At 39.5% G+C, this 16,643-nt stretch overlaps 2 protein-coding genes across 3 annotated transcripts; one reads left to right on the top strand and one right to left on the bottom strand.

The window, feature by feature from the left end:
* Positions 1–680: 680 nt before the first annotated feature.
* LOC101880870 (putative Dol-P-Glc:Glc(2)Man(9)GlcNAc(2)-PP-Dol alpha-1,2-glucosyltransferase) lies at positions 681–4,542 on the bottom strand. Its single transcript, XM_005148422.3, has 3 exons — positions 4,314–4,542; positions 3,822–4,019; positions 681–2,730 (listed from the first exon to the last, which is right to left on the bottom strand). The coding sequence occupies exons 1-3, from the start codon at positions 4,476–4,478 to the stop codon at positions 1,675–1,677; spliced, it is 1,419 nt and encodes a 472-aa protein (XP_005148479.2). The 5' UTR covers positions 4,479–4,542; the 3' UTR covers positions 681–1,674.
* Positions 4,411–7,397, top strand: TPRKB (TP53RK binding protein). 2 transcript variants are annotated; one of them, XM_031048345.2, is made up of 5 exons: positions 4,411–4,549; positions 4,824–5,045; positions 5,767–5,889; positions 6,300–6,476; positions 7,259–7,397. In XM_031048345.2, the coding sequence occupies exons 2-5, from the start codon at positions 4,905–4,907 to the stop codon at positions 7,343–7,345; spliced, it is 528 nt and encodes a 175-aa protein (XP_030904205.2). In that variant the 5' UTR covers positions 4,411–4,549; positions 4,824–4,904; the 3' UTR covers positions 7,346–7,397. The 2 variants fall into 2 exon arrangements, with proteins under 2 accessions (XP_030904205.2, XP_005148476.2); XM_005148419.3 differs by having other exon boundaries at positions 4,536–4,597.
* The last annotated feature ends 9,246 nt before the right edge of the window (positions 7,398–16,643 follow it).

Genomic DNA, 16,643 nt, shown 5'->3' with positions numbered 1-16,643 from the left:
CTAAAATTACAATACAAGACAATATCCCAGACTCTGCAAGAACCAAAGTATCCCATTATAGGTTTCTCTTGTTCCTTCAACTTGTTCAATCAAATAGGGAGTGATCAAAAATGGCTCTCCCTATGGTACACACATTATTAACAACTAACATACTGGCTCCAGAGACCTGGAAAACATCTTAAATTCAATACAAATAAACCTACTCATTGAAGAGTGGTTTTAAGGTTTCATTAGAAGAAACAGGGCTGCAAAGACATTGGGCAGGAGAATCTGTGTTAACCACACTCTTCATAGTTAGCATGGGTAAGGAATCAGAGCCAGGACATTGATATTGATTGATAAAGAAAAATGAAAAAAAAGTATGACAGTAGTAATGTGAGTAAATAACTCTACAGTACTGACCTTTTGAGAAATAATTCCATTTCAGAGTGACTGGCATGGCAATAGTATAATATGTTTGCATGGATTTGTCAGCTGTCTTTTAATCACAGAACAAGAAAGAATTTAAAAATGCTACACAGCATGCGAAGTTTTGGATCTCCTCCCCTGCCACATGGTTTAGTTGTATTTATAAAACAGCTTAATAGTTAACTTTAAGCAATCAAATATTTTTGAGCCTAATTAAAGTCATTTACAGCCAGAAACCATTACAGCTTTCTTTTATTCTCAAGATAATACACTAGATGCTTTTAAAAAAATATATACACATACACATTGTATTTTACCTTTGTAATATAAAATACATATTCCCTAGTTCCATTAGATCTGTATATATATATGAAAACCATTTAAAAGAACAATTCAGTAATGCCATTAGTACTTCTTTAAGATTACATGTCAAAGATCTTACAAACACTCAGTTCAACTGGGGAGTGCACTCAGATCCTACATCAGTACAAACCTGTGAACACAGAACCTCAGGACGTAAAAGCCTGATTATTTAAAAGGTATTCATTAGACTGCATTCCACTGTGTAACGACACATTTGAGTCTCACATATATAAATTACTTCCCTCCTAATAGGTCACATTATGAACTGCAATTTATCTTTTGTTGCATAATAACATTTATTCCCCCAAAGAAGGTACATGCACACAGCCTCCACTGTATTTTCTAAATATCAGTTTGAAATAAAATTTTCAAACTGCTTTAATGATTTAAGAGCCTACATTCTGCTTGCAAAACCAATGTAAGCATTTATTGACAAAAGAAATCATGACAATTCAGTGGCATGTAGGAAGTTGTGAAAACATACTTTAGCAGTGGTTCATACCTTGCCTGCCAGCAAACCTAGATGGAAACGGCCTGATCCAAGCAGCAAATATGCAGAGGTAACAAAAATGTTAAACACCAAAATACTTTGTTTTATAAGAGAAGCCTCTGAAACATACTTACAAATTGTCATATCCTCATATATACTGTTCTATAGTATTTTATTATAATGAAAAATCACTGTGAACATCTCTCTTCACATAAACTACAGAAAGATGTGCACAAATTCCCCTTCATATTGAATGTTTTAATTCCATCTCATAAATTCAATATATGGAATACCTTCACATGACAACATATCAGATCTCACATTCAGTTGCAACAATATAAGCGAATAGCTTACTTCCCCGATTCCAACTGGGGGGAAAAGTCTTCACATAATGCAAAACATACTGGGAAAGGTCACCACATAAACCTCTGGATTTCATCACTATTTGGCCACTGGAATGTTTTGTTCAGAAAAACATATAAAGTTATGGCATTCACAGCAACATAAAAAGCCAGCTCCAGAAGCTGTCTATATAGGGATGGAAATGGAATATTGAGTCTGTATATTAAAAATGGCAAAATAAAGTAACGAAATTCCAGCAATTTTTGAGGAACTGTGACTGCTAGTAAACATACAAAATACATTAAGATCCAGAATATTGGTTTTGATTTTAGTGTATCAGCAAAACTCCAGCAAGAAAATATATAGACTGGAACCAATACATATTTTACGAGATCATGTCTTTGGAAGACTTTTCTCCAGACATAAAATGTATAATGTCTGTTATCTGCTAGTAAATACTTATGAACATAGGTAAATTTCCAGATCAGGAATAAAGAGATGGCAGTGATTAAGCTGTACTGCACAGGGTGCTTTCGTAATGACAGAAGGAATTTCTTGATTTTAAAAGGGGTCAGTAAATGAGGGAATGAAAAAAAGACAGTAAAGGACAGAAAATAGAACAGCTGAGGGAAGTGCAAACAGGCTTCGTGGCTACTTCTGTCACCCACAACTATTCCACCATTGATGAAGACAAAGACAAAGAACCCTGTCACTAATATGATGTATGGCCAAGTTAAAGCAGTAAGTGCAACTAAGTTTTTAGGTGATGTGAGATATTTGATAAGAAACTGCAATATTCTCATCAAATCTGAAAATGATCCTTTCCTGAAAGAAATCTTTTCATCTTTCTTTTTCTGTAACTCTGTCTTCCAGGCTTCATTTAGCTTCTCTGCAACAATATTTCCAGCACAAAAAACTGTCCACACAATATTTGTCTGACGAAACATGAAGCCACAAAATCCAAGGAGAGCTGAAGTTTTATGGTTACCATAAAGGCACATTAAATAGGCAAAAAGTGTGAAAAATACTGATCCTGGGTCCGTATAATAAAGGAATGTAAAAAAGTAAAGGGTGGGAAACATTGCAAGTGTTAATGTAGACAAGATTCTCTGGAAGCCAGACACAGCCTAGAGAAGAAGCAGAAAAATGTGGTTAAAAATGTCCAATAAAAATAACATAAAACAAACAACCAACCCCAAATTAAGTATAATTCTTGAGAATTCAATTAACACAATATAGTACCTCTTATGCTCTTTGGCTCCATTATTGCAGAAGCACACAGGCTGTATTTTTATTAACCTTCTGCTATGTTAATGCAGAGTGTCGGACTACACAACGTTAGTACAGCACATTACTGCAGGTGAGTTAAAAATACAGCAATGAAAATACACGAACTTCTTTTATATGCCAGGTGTTCACATATCTGTGCCATTAAAATCATTGTGGGAGTATAACTGCTCCCATATCTCAGATGAAATAGCTAATGGGCTATAAGACTTGGGAAGACTCAACAGCAGCCTACGAATACCTGAGAATGTCACCAGCTGAAGGAGCCAGGCTCTGGAAGAGCAAGAGACAATAGGTATAAACTGAAATGAGAGGTTCAGACTGGATGCAAGAAAAATCTTTCCCACTATGAGGCCAGTCAGTCATGGAGCAGGTTGTCCAGAGAGCAACCTGATCTGACCTCAGGGCTGGCCTGCTTTGAGGTGAAGGGTGGATCTTCTAAGGTCCTTTCTACCCTGAATCATTCTCCACTTTACAACTTGAAATTTTCTTTGGTTCTAAACACTGGTATGAAACCTGGTATCTTTCTGAAGAACAGATTTTAGTTTAAACACAGCTTACAGGGTTTCACTCAGGATTCAGTGGCTGAAATTTTCTGGAGAGTCCAAAGCAATTCCAACTAGATGAGCATTCAGACCTTTGGACAGTAAGTCTATATATGTACTAACTTTTATTCCAATGGGGCTACTTATTGTTACACACAAAGTACATTTTTAGAGGTTTGCACCCTGAAAGAAAAAAAAGGTTAAAAAAAAATCAAAACAAAAAACGGAGAAAAAGAATGTGCCTCCTTGGCCAAACTGATAGCAGTACTTGCAGCTATATAAAGCTTGCCCTCATACGTAGCAAAACATACACTGAGGTATCAAAACTGCCTGTACAAGTTTATGAAATGTACGAATGCACAAAAGTAATTCTCCTTTCGCCATACCTTATTCTTCTGATGGATCTTGGACAGAAGTAAATACAATAAATAGAAGTTGCCAGCACTGAAAAGCAGGTTAATAAACCTGAGCATCCCTGTAGAGCACACCACGCTTCCCGTCCATCCACAGAGCCATGCCACAGGCTTCACTATTCCCACCGACACCAGGTACAAGCCCGGCAGTGTGGTGATCATAGGGTCCCACTGCGAAGTGGAGAAAGAAACAGGTTATGGGCTGCTATCACACAGAAAAGGGCCCCGAGACACACAGGAGGGTATGCCACACCATGCCCACCCGCTCCCCGTTCTGTCAGCTTGCATGCTTGGTGCACTGCTGGCATTACTAGACTACAATATTTGAACACTCCGTATCCTGCACCACCAAGAAGCACAAAGCAGCGTTTGGGGCAACAACGACCACAAACTATTCTCTTTTCGAAACGCCCGCGGTACGTTCATACAAAGCATCGCTCTGACGGGGACGGCTCAGCGCAGCACCTGCAGGAAGCGGCCCTGGCAGTAGGCCTGTGCCTGAGGGACGTGGAAGGCTTCGTCCATGTAGGGCCCGCGCTGGCCGCGATTGACGGCCGCGAACAGCAGGCACGACAGCAAGAACGCGCCGCTCATGACCGCGGAGAAGCCGTAGGCCTCCGAGCGCTGCATGCTGCCGCCGCCACGCCGGGAAGGCAGGGCTCGGAAGGGGCCGCCCTTCCGGGAAGGGCTGGGAGCAGGAGGTGGGGCCTGGCGGTGCGGGCAGCGGCTGCGGTGCTTGCCGGACGGCGGTGAGGGGCTGTGGGGGGCGGCGGTAGCCCAGGACGGGACGGGAGGGCAGGAGGAGCCAGGTGCGGGCGGTGGCTGCCGGGCGGGGAGGATGAGGGGACCGGCGGGCGGGTCAGGAGGTGCGGCCTGCCTCCGGCCGTGGAGCCGCATGCGTGGGGCTTCCCCTCCGGGAAGCGCTGAAAACCATCTGCGAATGGTGTTAGTAAAACTGTGTTTTATACGGGACAGGAGCGGGTGCGTGTTCGTTCGTTGCTTTGGTAAATGGTGTAGGGTTGGTGCTGCTGGGCGCTCCCGGGCCAGTCCTGCAGGATGGAGTTAACGCATCGACTGGAGCTGTTCCCTGACTGCACCGTCACACTCCTCCTCTTCAACCACGTGAAAAATACAGCTGCTCTAAGGAAAAAGGCCATGGAAGGGTCCATCGAAGGAGCGTTAATAAGCCCTGCCATGGTGAGCGAATGCCTGCGTGCCTATGCTCTCCCGTTTGTATTGCGTTACAGCTCTAAACGCAGCGTGGAAATCCTTCTCTGTGGGAACTCTGAAGAACTGCCTATGCTTGTAATCACTTGTCACACGAGTTGCTGCTATACACTGCAAATGCCCCTCCTCTGATTTCGTTACGGTGTTGTACAGTGTAAGGGTTCATCTGTGTGAAAGAAAAAGCAGTGGCAGGATTGGCCAGAACAATTGTCGCCTTGGTTCACTTCACATCCTGCTTGGTGGAGCTATTTAAACCTGCTTCTATCTGTGAAATGCAATACTGATTGCATAATGCTGTCCAAAACCTAATATTTGGAGCCTTTTCTCTCATTTAAACCCATAACTAGTTTCTGAATCTGATCTTTTTTTGTTAGAATTAGCAAAGCTGTAGTTAGGAAAGGTGAAAAAATAATCTAACAATTTACTGACAGAAGATTTATTAATGTGATTCTTTTTTCAAAAGATTTCAGTAACCTGATTGAGAGTACATAGTCTTTATGTCAAGTATAACCCCACACAGGAAATAATCACATGACTTTAGAAGAGCAAGAATTGATGAAGTAACTAGTAAAATACTGATTTCTTCACCTCTATGATGTAGACTTGTGCTGTCAAAGTGTAGTGGTCAGGATTATTTTCAGAGTTCAAAATAGGAAGTTAAATTTCTGTTCAACTTTGTTGTGTTTTACAGATTGTAGATCCTTTTCAAATTCTTGTGGCGGCCAACAAAGCTGTTCATCTGCACAAGATAGGTAAAATGAAGACCAGAACTCTCAATGCTGAAATTATTTTCAGCCTTTCACCAAACAACAATGTAAGATTTACTGAACAAATGTCTTTCATTGTTAGACAAGGTTGCCAAGGTCCATGCAGCCAAACTAAATAGATGTATTCATTCAAGGTCAGGTTGGACAGAGCCTTGGGTGACAATTTAGTGGGTGATGTCCCTGCCCGTGGCAGGGGGTTTGAACTAGATGATCTTAAGGTCCTTTCCAACCCTAAGTATTCTATGATTCTGTGGACTGTTTACCTGGCTACTAATAGAAGTTACAGCTATTTTTACTAACACTAATACGCTGTTATCTCTTGTAACTTGTCAGAATTACGTTAATGTAAAACTGACAGTTTATATTCTTAGTCTGTTTGACCCTGTAGCTGAAAAGGTTACTCATATATAGTGAGAAAGTGACTCATAATATTTTCCTATTTTTCATGCTTTCTTAGATTTCAGATGCATTTAAGAAGTTTGGCATTTCAGACAGTGACACAGCAGTGCTCATTGTTCTGGTTGTGGACAACGAAAAAACTGTGAATCTGGGAGATATAGTATCTCAGGTGGAAGGCCAGCAGGTTTCTCTGAATGAACTCCCCCAACTAACAGACACTGCCAGAGTTAAAAAGGTATGTAGCCAAAACAGATGGCTGGCATAGAGAAAAGTGGGCATTACTGTAGGGTCTGTATTTCTTTAGCACAACTGGAAACCTGTTTTAGTGAACTTGATCATTTCTTACTTACAATATTTTCAGTTGCAAAAAGTTCTAGTTGTCAGACCCCTAACAACATAAATTTCAAGTCTTCAAATTCTTAGCATCGTCAGGAAGTTGGAACATAAAAATACATTCCATATTGCTGCCTACCATTCAGACACTTTGCTTCCTGTTTTCTCAGGCAAATATTCATTTAATTAAAAATAAATTTCCAGTCCTGAACAGTTTCATAATCTCAAGTACATAAATAGTCCCAGCATGGGTGGCTGAACTAAAAATGTGTTGATTAGCTGCTAGAAGCTGCATGGGGGCATGTGTGCTCTTAGCAGATTACCATATGCTAGATAAGTATCTTGAAGCATATGTGTTTAACTTCAAGTAACTTAAAATTCAAGTAACTTACATCATTTTGATCATGTTGGTCAAAGTAATGATGGGAGACATGCATAAAACTGGACAACTCATAGCATACAACATGTGGAGCTAAAAATGCTGCTCTCATTCAGCTTTATGTCTTGCCATTTCAGAATTTCCATGGTTCCTTAGTCCCAATTTTATATTGCAGTCATGACAAGATTAAAATTTCCAGTGTAAAAAGTGGGGGAGAAGGGCAAACCTTGAGTACATATTTTTAGAAGACATGTGATGAATTTTTTTCTTCCTTACACAGCTTTTATGGTTTTCTTTCTCTGCAGATGTACAAAGTTACTCCACAAGAAGAAAAACTCGGCACCTTATTGGACAGTATTGTTTGCAGAATGTCAACAAAAGATGTTATATGAAAATGTGTAAATAAATTTTTTCTAAAGGAAAAAGAGGGCTTTTTGAGATGTAATTGCAATTTATTGTGCATTCCAGAGAAAGTGGTGTAGTACTGAGCAGTTTGATGACATCTGAGCCTTAATCATAAATGAGCAAGCTTGGATATTGGGGTAACCAGAACTGTGTTCTAAGCACAAAGAGAAATCTTGCCATGCAAAGCAGACTTTGCTATTGGCATTTCCATCCATTATCTGAGCAAGATTAAAAAAATCACTTTTGCCAGTACCCTCAGTTGATCTAAACCAAAGGCTGGGAAATCTCTACTTACTCCTCTCTTACATCAGTGTTTTTCTAGGTGCAGAAAGGATTCAAACACTGAAAATCATTTTTATTAGCCCTCTCTTGATTTGTTTTGTTTTGGCATCGCAACGGATGATGTCCTTTTAATGACACTGCTGCTGGAAAAGGCATCTCCATGGCATGAATTATTGCTGATGGGGTAGGAAAAGGAAAGTTTCCATAAACTGTCAGCAGCATCTCCCTCTTTCTGCTAATAGGATACAGTCACTGCCCTCCCGCTGGGAACAGGAAGGGCCCTGTGGCAGCCAGTGCTGGAGCAGTGTGGAGCAGGGGTGTCAGGGATGTGTAGGACCATGAATGAGGTCAGCATGGATGATGCTGCGGTGATGGTAGCATCTAACAGTGTGATGTTACCAGATGCAGGGTGCTGCTGAGCTACAGTCTGTTGCTGTGGTACTTAAGTGTTGGTGTTGAAAGATAATGAGAAGCGCTTTTACTACACTGAATTATGTATGGTGATGCTGACTTCCTAGGGCCTGGTTCCAGGTGCAGAGCTCACAGAGAATTTTTCACCCTGAATTTATTTACTTATATTGTCTATACAACTTACATAGCATCCTGAAAGGATCATTGAACTTGTTTGGTTGAACCAATGTTAAAGGCCTTCAAAAGGAACTAAAAATAATATTGTTTTCCAGTAGTCATCAGGTCCAGCAGTCCTGCATGAGTATCATGTAATCACGTGCTGTCATCCTGTTCAAGAACAAAACCTGTTCTAATTAGGTAGAAATACATTCTGCTATTGCTATGCAATGTGTTTTTTTCTGGGATGTGTATACAGCTGTATAGCTGTCTGAATATGGATTGGTTTTATTTTTTTCCTAATGTTCTCTGAGGTATTACGATTTGTGTACTTTGAAGGTATTTGGAAGAGTGTGGCCCGGTTTCTTACACATAGTATTTGGGGAAACAAATGTATTTTTGGGGAGAGGCAGGTCTGAGTTAAGAGTTGAAATTTTATCCACTACAGTAAACAGACCAGCAAAATGACATATAGACCTAATATTGTCTGTGTGTCTGTATTTAATATGAAACCCCCTAGTTTCTGTGTTGTATTTTGATTTTGGTTAATGCTTCCCTCAATTAAAACACAGTAGTACAAGTACCATCCTTTTTTTACCAACCAGATCAATGGCCACCAGATACTTGCCAAGTACCAAGGGAATTAAAAGGTTTATCAAAATAAGTTATTCAGGAGAAATGACTGCTGATTTCTTGGTTAAAAGATGGTTCTACAGAATGTATCATCCCCTTAAAGGGAAATGTGAGGCAATAGTAAAGAAATGGAGTTTGGAAGGGCTCGTGTCTTTTGAAATAACATGTGCGTAACATCAGCATGTGAGAATGACTGTGGCAAATAAAAGACTTGTTTTCCTTTTCTGACAGTCTGGTTGGTACATGGATTATATCACCAGATTTGCTGGCTCAATTGCTGACATTGGTTTTGGTAGCTTAAAATAATGGTAGGGAGGTATGCTTAAAGCACAGCCTTTTTTGAACATGTGTAAAGCATCAGCCTGGTCTGTTTAATACAGAAGAAATGCTAATAAAAAGATCCCTGCATAACAGTTGATACACAAGTTCCAAACTTGGGTTCCTAGTTTCTAATTCTTGTCAGCCTATTCCATTGGTGTGGAAACAGTAAATAGTTTGTTACTGTTGCCATGAGTTAAATTATGAAACTGTGATTAACTGTGAGAATTGAACAAGCCATTTTCATCGGTGGATTTACTGGATATTATTTTGGGAGCTGAAGTCTCCTGACTGTTGTTCAGTCAGGCAGATGATTTGAGTCTGTTGGTAGTGAAGAGTATGTCACTGACCTGCAAGACCACAGTTTTCCCCTACTCCTAGTTGCACTATCTGACTTAAACAAATTACTTACAAAAACTGGGAATAAATTTGGGTTGTGTTGACCCTGTGAAGTTACACTTGTTTTTCTGAAAACTAAAATTAGAATGTCTGGATATATAATATTGCTGTTAAATCAACCCCCACTGTTTTCCAGCAAAGCAAAAGCTTAAGGAACTTGGGTTTTCCAAAATATTCAATGTTCTGCTGCTTCTCTTCAGAACTTTCATACCTTACCACCTCTATTACAAAGGTGAAAAAGAGGAAGCTGAAGCATTTTCAGTACTTTACTTGGACCTTCTGTGCTTCAGAGGTAGGATTGTACCTGCAAGACATACAAATTTAACAACTAAGTGTAAAAGTATGGTGTGTGGTCAGTTGTTCTAGCTTTTATTTTTAAGGTGGAGTGGTTTTGGTGGGGATTTTTTGTGGCTGTGCTGCCTGTTTAACATTGTGTATATGATAAAAATTGAGTGAAACCAGCAGCCTGTGCTTCTAAAAGGCAATGGCCAAAACCTCATCCTCCACAGAACTCACTTTCCTACTTGAATGCTTTTAATACATGAGTTTATTAGAGGAGTAGAGGGGAGAAAAAATAAAGGAAAAACACTGGAGACAGAGCAAGCAAGAAATGGCCAGTACAAAGCCACTTTTTACAATGCCTTTGTCATACATGCTAAGGCCAGCAGGCTATCCTTTTTGAATTAAGGATGGTTCTCAAGCTTTCAGCCTAGTTAGATCTGATGTATATCCAAACTGCTGGTGATTCTATGAGAAATGCAGACATACACTCAAGGAGCACTTGCCTGCCCTGTAACAAGGGAGGTAGTCCAGTAGCATATTGTGATTTGCCAGCAGCCATCACCTGCAGGCTGGTGTGTATATGTGCAGGATCAGATGTGTGTCTATCCCAGGATTAGGGGAGTGTGCATTTTGGCACATAGGAAACCTCACAGTGATGTAAAAGGGGCAGTCAGAGGTTCTGCGGGGAAAGAGAGCAGCAAAAGGTAGTGTGCCTTGCATCAAGATGGCTCTTCCTGAGTGCTGTGCAGCCACATCTGCAGGCCACTGTGATCAACATGGCAGCATGAGGATTGCAGGTTCATTGACCTGACAGCTCAATTTGTGAAGCCATCGCCTGTCATACAACCCCAGTCACCCAGGTTTTGGTACTGCTGTCAGGATGTCTAAATCCCTCTCTCTTCTAGTGTACTTCAATGGTACATTTACAAGAGAGGGACAATCCTCTTGCTTTCACTTGCAATATTAGTTCATGCTACATGGTTTATGGCTGGGCTCCCTATGTCTTATGACAAGTTATTTAATGTGCTAATCATAATTTTTAAAATACTATTCCTTTGTATGTTGTTCTTCAGAGATCACCATCAAAGCTCTGCTCCCATGTTAATCATAATAAGGTGGTACCTTAACAAGGACATTTTCTTGGAGTGGTGCAGTGCTGCATAGGTACAGAACACTGATTCCAGCACCCACACTTGCTGGGAGAGCTGATGCAGGTGTCTCTGATGCTACACTGTGCTTGTAAGCACTCCTTGAGGTGTGCCAGGTAGGTATTTGCAGAAACATTTCAGTTTATGTGCCCCTCCTAATCATAGATGGATAGCAAAATGCAGTACGCAACACTTAAAAGAATTATGTTCCCTACTGGTGCTCCGTAATTATAAAGATATAAATCTATCTGTTCCTAAGTATTCAGAATATCTTGCAGTTCTTCTTTGTTTATTAGGATACTGTTTGTTAGTTTATACAATGCTGGAATTTGGGGTTTAAGCTGAGTTTAAACTCTGAAAGCTTGGACTATTGTTCCCAACAGCCACTGCCCCTCAGAGCTGCCAGTCCATTAACCTGAGCTCATCAGAAGTAAGCAACCAGACAACCAAGAGTGTAACAGAGGCTGCCAGCTGGCTGTATTTCCATAAAGCTTGCAGGTCCCTGAAAACATGGGAATATGGGATGCCCTCCATCAAGTGTGGGCTAGTGTCTATAGAGGTTGGTACGGCCACGAGGTATTTTAATGAACTATAGAAAAGCAAGCAGTTATTGAAGATGAATTAAATATATTGGTATAAGACTGAAGATGAGCCAGTTAGTTCTGCCATAAAGGATGCTTACAAATATAGTTTATTTCATTATTTTATTCCTGAGTTTACAAAGGCATTACCACAGGTTAAAAATATGCAGGTGCAAGTCCCATGTAAACTCTTCAGCAACAGAGATGAGAATTTGATTGCTTCATAGGTCTTCCTTTGCCTGCAGGATAGCTGGTTTTTTTAACTTATTTGTTTTATTATGATGTTGTGACATGGCAGATTATTTGCTTGGTTATAGTATATGTTTTATGATGGATTTGAACAGGTAATCTTAGCAGAGGTAGACACTGACAACTGAAGTTCAAAAATGGAAAGCTGAGGTTTCTCTACAAAACACTGACCACCAAAAACATAAATAGAACTCTTCTTGCTAGCATATTGTGCTGAAGGTAAGTTTCATATACATGCGAGGGGTAATATAAACATGTACAGTGCAAACAGGTATATGTTATTCACAGTCATGTTCTGTATATTGACAATGAAATTGCTTCACAGTTTCAGTTTCACACATAGCAATAGTTTAAGCAGTTTCAAGCAAATTGTAATATGCTAAGACCATTTGGTTTTTTTTTTTTGTACCTCCTGCGTATGGAGAATTGACACAAATATTCCTTTAAATAGGGAAGCATATTGCTGCTATCAGGATGAATCCTTTCTTGACCAGGCTCCCCAGATTGCCATTAGAAGGATCATGACAATCACTGTGTAAAGTGTATGGACTGTAGCAAGATCATCTCCATGCTGGTCCTTGAACCCAGAGGTGCTGTGCCAGTTCTCACTTTTGCTGCCATTGGTTTTCTGTCTGTGAGCACGGAGAGAATGTATCCTGTCATAACAAAAAGCATGATTAAGATTAAAAGGGATTCTTTTTATTAACAGTGTTTATAATGAAGCACGGAGCGTGCATTGTATCATTGACTAGATTTGGAAAAGAGCTCTTCAAGCTGTGTGGGGCTAATAAATTAATTTCCATAATTAGAAATGCAAAAAACCATTTACCAGCCATTTGGTAATTTTCTCCTACTGACAGGCAGAGAGACTGGGTATGAGCTTGTTAGAGGATGCACAGTGCTTTTTCTCTTCACTGTTGATATAGATCAGTTGTATGAGAAAAAACATACCCTTACTTTTGCAATATTATGAAAGTGGGAAGGTTTTAAAAAAAAATAACCAGTTTCCAAAGCTTTAATACGTGGAAATAAGCACAGCCTGTGCTATGTGAGCTTCCCATTCTGCTCTCATGTGTATCTATCTCCGCTTTTCAGAGGTGACTTCCCTTGGCAGTCTGTGTCAAGGTGCTCATTAGCCAAAGGTAGCAAGCAGCAGTAACTACACAAAGCATACCTGCAGGATTCTCTGGAGTTACATTTTACATTATTTTGCCACATTTCCCAAATGGTTTGAAAGCAGAAATGTTAACCTATGGTAACTGACCTCCCATTATTGTTATCTCCACTGAAATTTGTCTGCTAAGCTCCAGTGGACCTGCTTCTTTTTCTGTTTTTTTATAAGAGAAAAAAAAAGTTGAATGTCCATAATTCCACCTGAAGTGGAATGCCAAAAGTCAATCAGCTTGTGATTTTCATGTAGCTTAGGAAGCAGTCTCAGAAATATTAGCTGTAGTATAGCTCTGGTTCATACATGTTCCTGCTGTTATTATCACCAAAGTGTAGGAGTTACCAAAAATGTTACTGCATTACTGCAGGTACAACTTACAAGTAAAGAGCTTTTAAAGACAAATCATGTTTATGCTTATGCACACATACAAAAGAGCTGGTAAAACTGATTTCTTAAGAATGAAATACTAGGAAGCGCAATCTGCAAAAGGCAATTCATCAATAAAACAGACGTTCTGCAGCTGAGACTTCACAGAAAGCAGTTGCAGAATTAGAAATACACATTTAACATTGGTATCAGGACAAGGGCTACCTTCTACCTTGTGTAAATCAAATAACACAGTTCATTACCATATTGCAGCATCATGTGAAGATCATGAGAGGAGTATTCTGTCAGTAGTTTGCTTTCCTATTCCCACCTAGGGGGAATGCAGTATATGCAGCTTACCTCCTGGAAGCATTCATAGTGTCTTGGTAATTGAGTTCCCAATGCGTCAGATTTCTTCTTGCAGAGGGAAAAAAGGCCTTTTTTATCCTCTTGTTTCCTTGCACAAAAGACGAAAATCTTCACTCGGTACCAACAAAAAGAATCTTGCTTCCAATCCCACCAACTTGACCAACCCTAGTCTGGTCAATCGAAGGTCTCAAATTACTGGTTTTCTAAAGCTGATTTTGACATAGTTCTTCAAGAAATTCCCTGGAGCAGCTCAAAAGGCAAGTAATGAGTAATCCCAACGACTGGCTTCTTTTAGCTGCTGGGATCCCTTCTTATAAACAGTAGCTTGCTGCTGAAGGGTTGCCAAATTCATAGCAACACAAGTAATGCACAGATGGAGGGTGCTAGTGATGAAAAATGCAGGATGAGCTGTAACTTAGAACTACTTTCTATTAGATCACAGGCTATTTTGGAGTAAAACCTTAGTTTCTTTCACAACTACAATTTGGTTTAACTTGCCTGGAATGAAATTTCAAGCCACCAGCACTTAGATGTGCCCTAATATTAAAATATTTTAACGGAAAAGTAGGTGCCTTCTTTAATAATCTGTTAACTTTTATAATACAATCATACTCAATAAGCACAAAAGAAGACATTTTGATCATTTAGGGTTAGTAACAGTTACATATATCCTATTCTTCCCTGACCTTCAGTTAACTGGAAGAAGTTCTCCCAAACCTTGGGCATTGCATGATTAGCTGGGTTAACAGTGGGTTTAGTATAATAAATCCTATGATCTAGTAATTATTTGTAGGGCTTTTAAATAAACACATTTAAATTTGTAGTTCAGAAAAACAGGCCAAAGCCCTTCTTTCCCAGAACAAAATGGGAACACCTTCCTGCATCATCTTTAAACTATATGCAAAAAATCCCAAACCTGATTTCTCATTTAACTGTTTTATTAAGCAAACCTTATTTCTCATTTAACTGTTATTAACACATAATTGCTCTAAGAAAAATCTGAACTTACAGTTCTGGTGCATTTCTACAGGCTTTTGCCTTTTCTTCACATAGCATTTATATTTTTATATAAATTAAATTGGTTCCTTCAGTTTTATCACAACAATTAGCAATTTCTGAATATGTCTTGGGGTATCACACTCCAGAAATTAAGCCTGAGCTTGTTGACTCATACCCACAGCAGTCTTAAAACTCTTTTCCATAAATATAATTTCTAAAAAGAGCTATTTTAATTTCTTTGACACTGTGACCATTTAATGGAAACTGATTGAATTTCCATTTCCTTTAAGTAAACTTGTTACAAGACTAGTACGTCAGTGTGCATTTCAAAGAAGGGTATGTGCTGCATGCTTACAATGGTTACGTGAGTGAAACTGTGTCACCAGAACCAATGGAGCTACCAAGGACATCATATCATTCTTCATTATTAGTAATATATTAAATATAGAAAAATTGAAATATTACAATGACTTGGAAGAAGAAATTCAGACATCAGTAAAGAATTACTGACTTGAATCACTTCTAGCTCTTTCAGACCTGATCCTGAGAATATAGGCAGTTACAACATTTGGATTTTGTTTTCTTAAATAGCATGCACAGAGTGGTAAATGCTTCACTGAAAGACTTACACTGAACTTTTTCCTGTATGATTTTAGCTTTCTTTATACATTTTTTCTTCTACTTTGCAGCCTAGTTGCCCTTTTCCCCACTAATTTAATCTTGGTTTTCTTTTTCTTACTAATGCTTTAATTTTTTGACTGAACTAAGCAAAAGGCCGTATGTGCGAGCCTCATTTCAGAAGTGTAAGATTGTGGATTTTTGGTCATACAATACACTTTTGAAATCTCCTTTTATTCTTCTGTCATAATTTTTCTTTGTGGAAAATTATCCTTTATAATGCACATGGCCCAGTTTTGTTAATACAGACATGGACACTTGCTCAGCTTACTGAAAAAGAATTGCTGTTGAGCTATTAGTGAGACATTCTATAGGCTAATGCAAAGCAGGAGAAGAATGGTAAATGTAGAATTGAAATTGTTACATCAATAAAAGCAATTCAAGGGCCCATGAGAAATACAATGAAGAGAACAGATATAACTCTGAGCTGAAAAGCTGGAAAACAGAAACTCTGTAACAATGACGATTGGCCTGTTTTAAACACAACAGAGCTTGACACTTCTCCCAGCTGACCATTTCTAGCCAGGAGGGGCTCCTGCAGTGATGGAGAAGGAGAAAAGGTGAGAAATGAGCATGGTCATATCAAGCCTACTGGCTTATTTGTCCCAGCCCTTCACTACGTGTATTAGCCAACACATAGGATACTTGCTATGTACCCAAGTTGCATATATACTGCTTGCAAGGCTCCATGAAAGATGCCAAAATAAAGAGGAAAACAGATAAGATGCCAAGCAGAGGAAGGGTTACAAATTATTTTATCTATATAAAAAGCATAGTTAACCATTCATTATTCAGCTACTAAATTCCGGTCGAGTGATTCCACCATACCAAATACTCAGCACAGAATACATCACTCGACTGCAATTTCTGAGGCCATACATGTATTAAGAGAAAACCCTAAGCACTGGACAGTATCAGATGTCAGAAGAGATGTGGAAGAGTGCTGTCTTTCTGGTGTTCCATTCAGGCATAGGCCTACTTCTAAACATATTTTTTCAGCCAGTCATAGAACTGTTTGGGTTGGAAGAGACCCTAAAGCTCATCCAACCCTTCAGACCACGATTACATAGATTTAGTCTATTAAAAATTGGTTAAGTATGTGAGGAGAAGAGCTGTCCTCTCAGCGACGCCACCAGCCATTAGGAAGCCAACTACAAATCCCAAAATGCCCTGCGGTGCCTTGTATCGTTCAAACCTGCCAATGAGAGGTGGCGGAGCGCGTCACGTGAGCGGAGGGCGATTTGAA

The sequence above is a fragment of the Melopsittacus undulatus genome, chromosome 5, assembly GCF_012275295.1.
Source record: "Melopsittacus undulatus isolate bMelUnd1 chromosome 5, bMelUnd1.mat.Z, whole genome shotgun sequence".
Classification (NCBI taxonomy): domain Eukaryota; kingdom Metazoa; phylum Chordata; class Aves; order Psittaciformes; family Psittaculidae; genus Melopsittacus; species Melopsittacus undulatus.
The sequence above is the reverse complement of the archived record's forward strand: the minus strand, read 5'-3'. Positions and strand labels throughout refer to the sequence as shown.

Excerpts from the sequence above, each read along its gene's own strand:
- LOC101880870 (XM_005148422.3), bottom strand. The coding sequence starts at position 4,478 with ATGCAGCGCTCGGAGGCCTACGGCTTCTCCGCGGTCATGAGCGGCGCG. Across the intron at positions 4,020-4,313 it reads GCCAGGGCCGCTTCCTGCAG|TGGGACCCTATGATCACCAC; the intron begins GTGCTGCGCTGA and ends TCCACTTCGCAG. Across the intron at positions 2,731-3,821 it reads AGATCCATCAGAAGAATAAG|GCTGTGTCTGGCTTCCAGAG; the intron begins GTATGGCGAAAG and ends CTTCTTCTCTAG.
- TPRKB (XM_031048345.2), top strand. The coding sequence starts at position 4,905 with ATGGAGTTAACGCATCGACTGGAGCTGTTCCCTGACTGCACCGTCACA. Across the intron at positions 5,046-5,766 it reads CGTTAATAAGCCCTGCCATG|ATTGTAGATCCTTTTCAAAT; the intron begins GTGAGCGAATGC and ends TGTGTTTTACAG. Across the intron at positions 5,890-6,299 it reads GCCTTTCACCAAACAACAAT|ATTTCAGATGCATTTAAGAA; the intron begins GTAAGATTTACT and ends ATGCTTTCTTAG.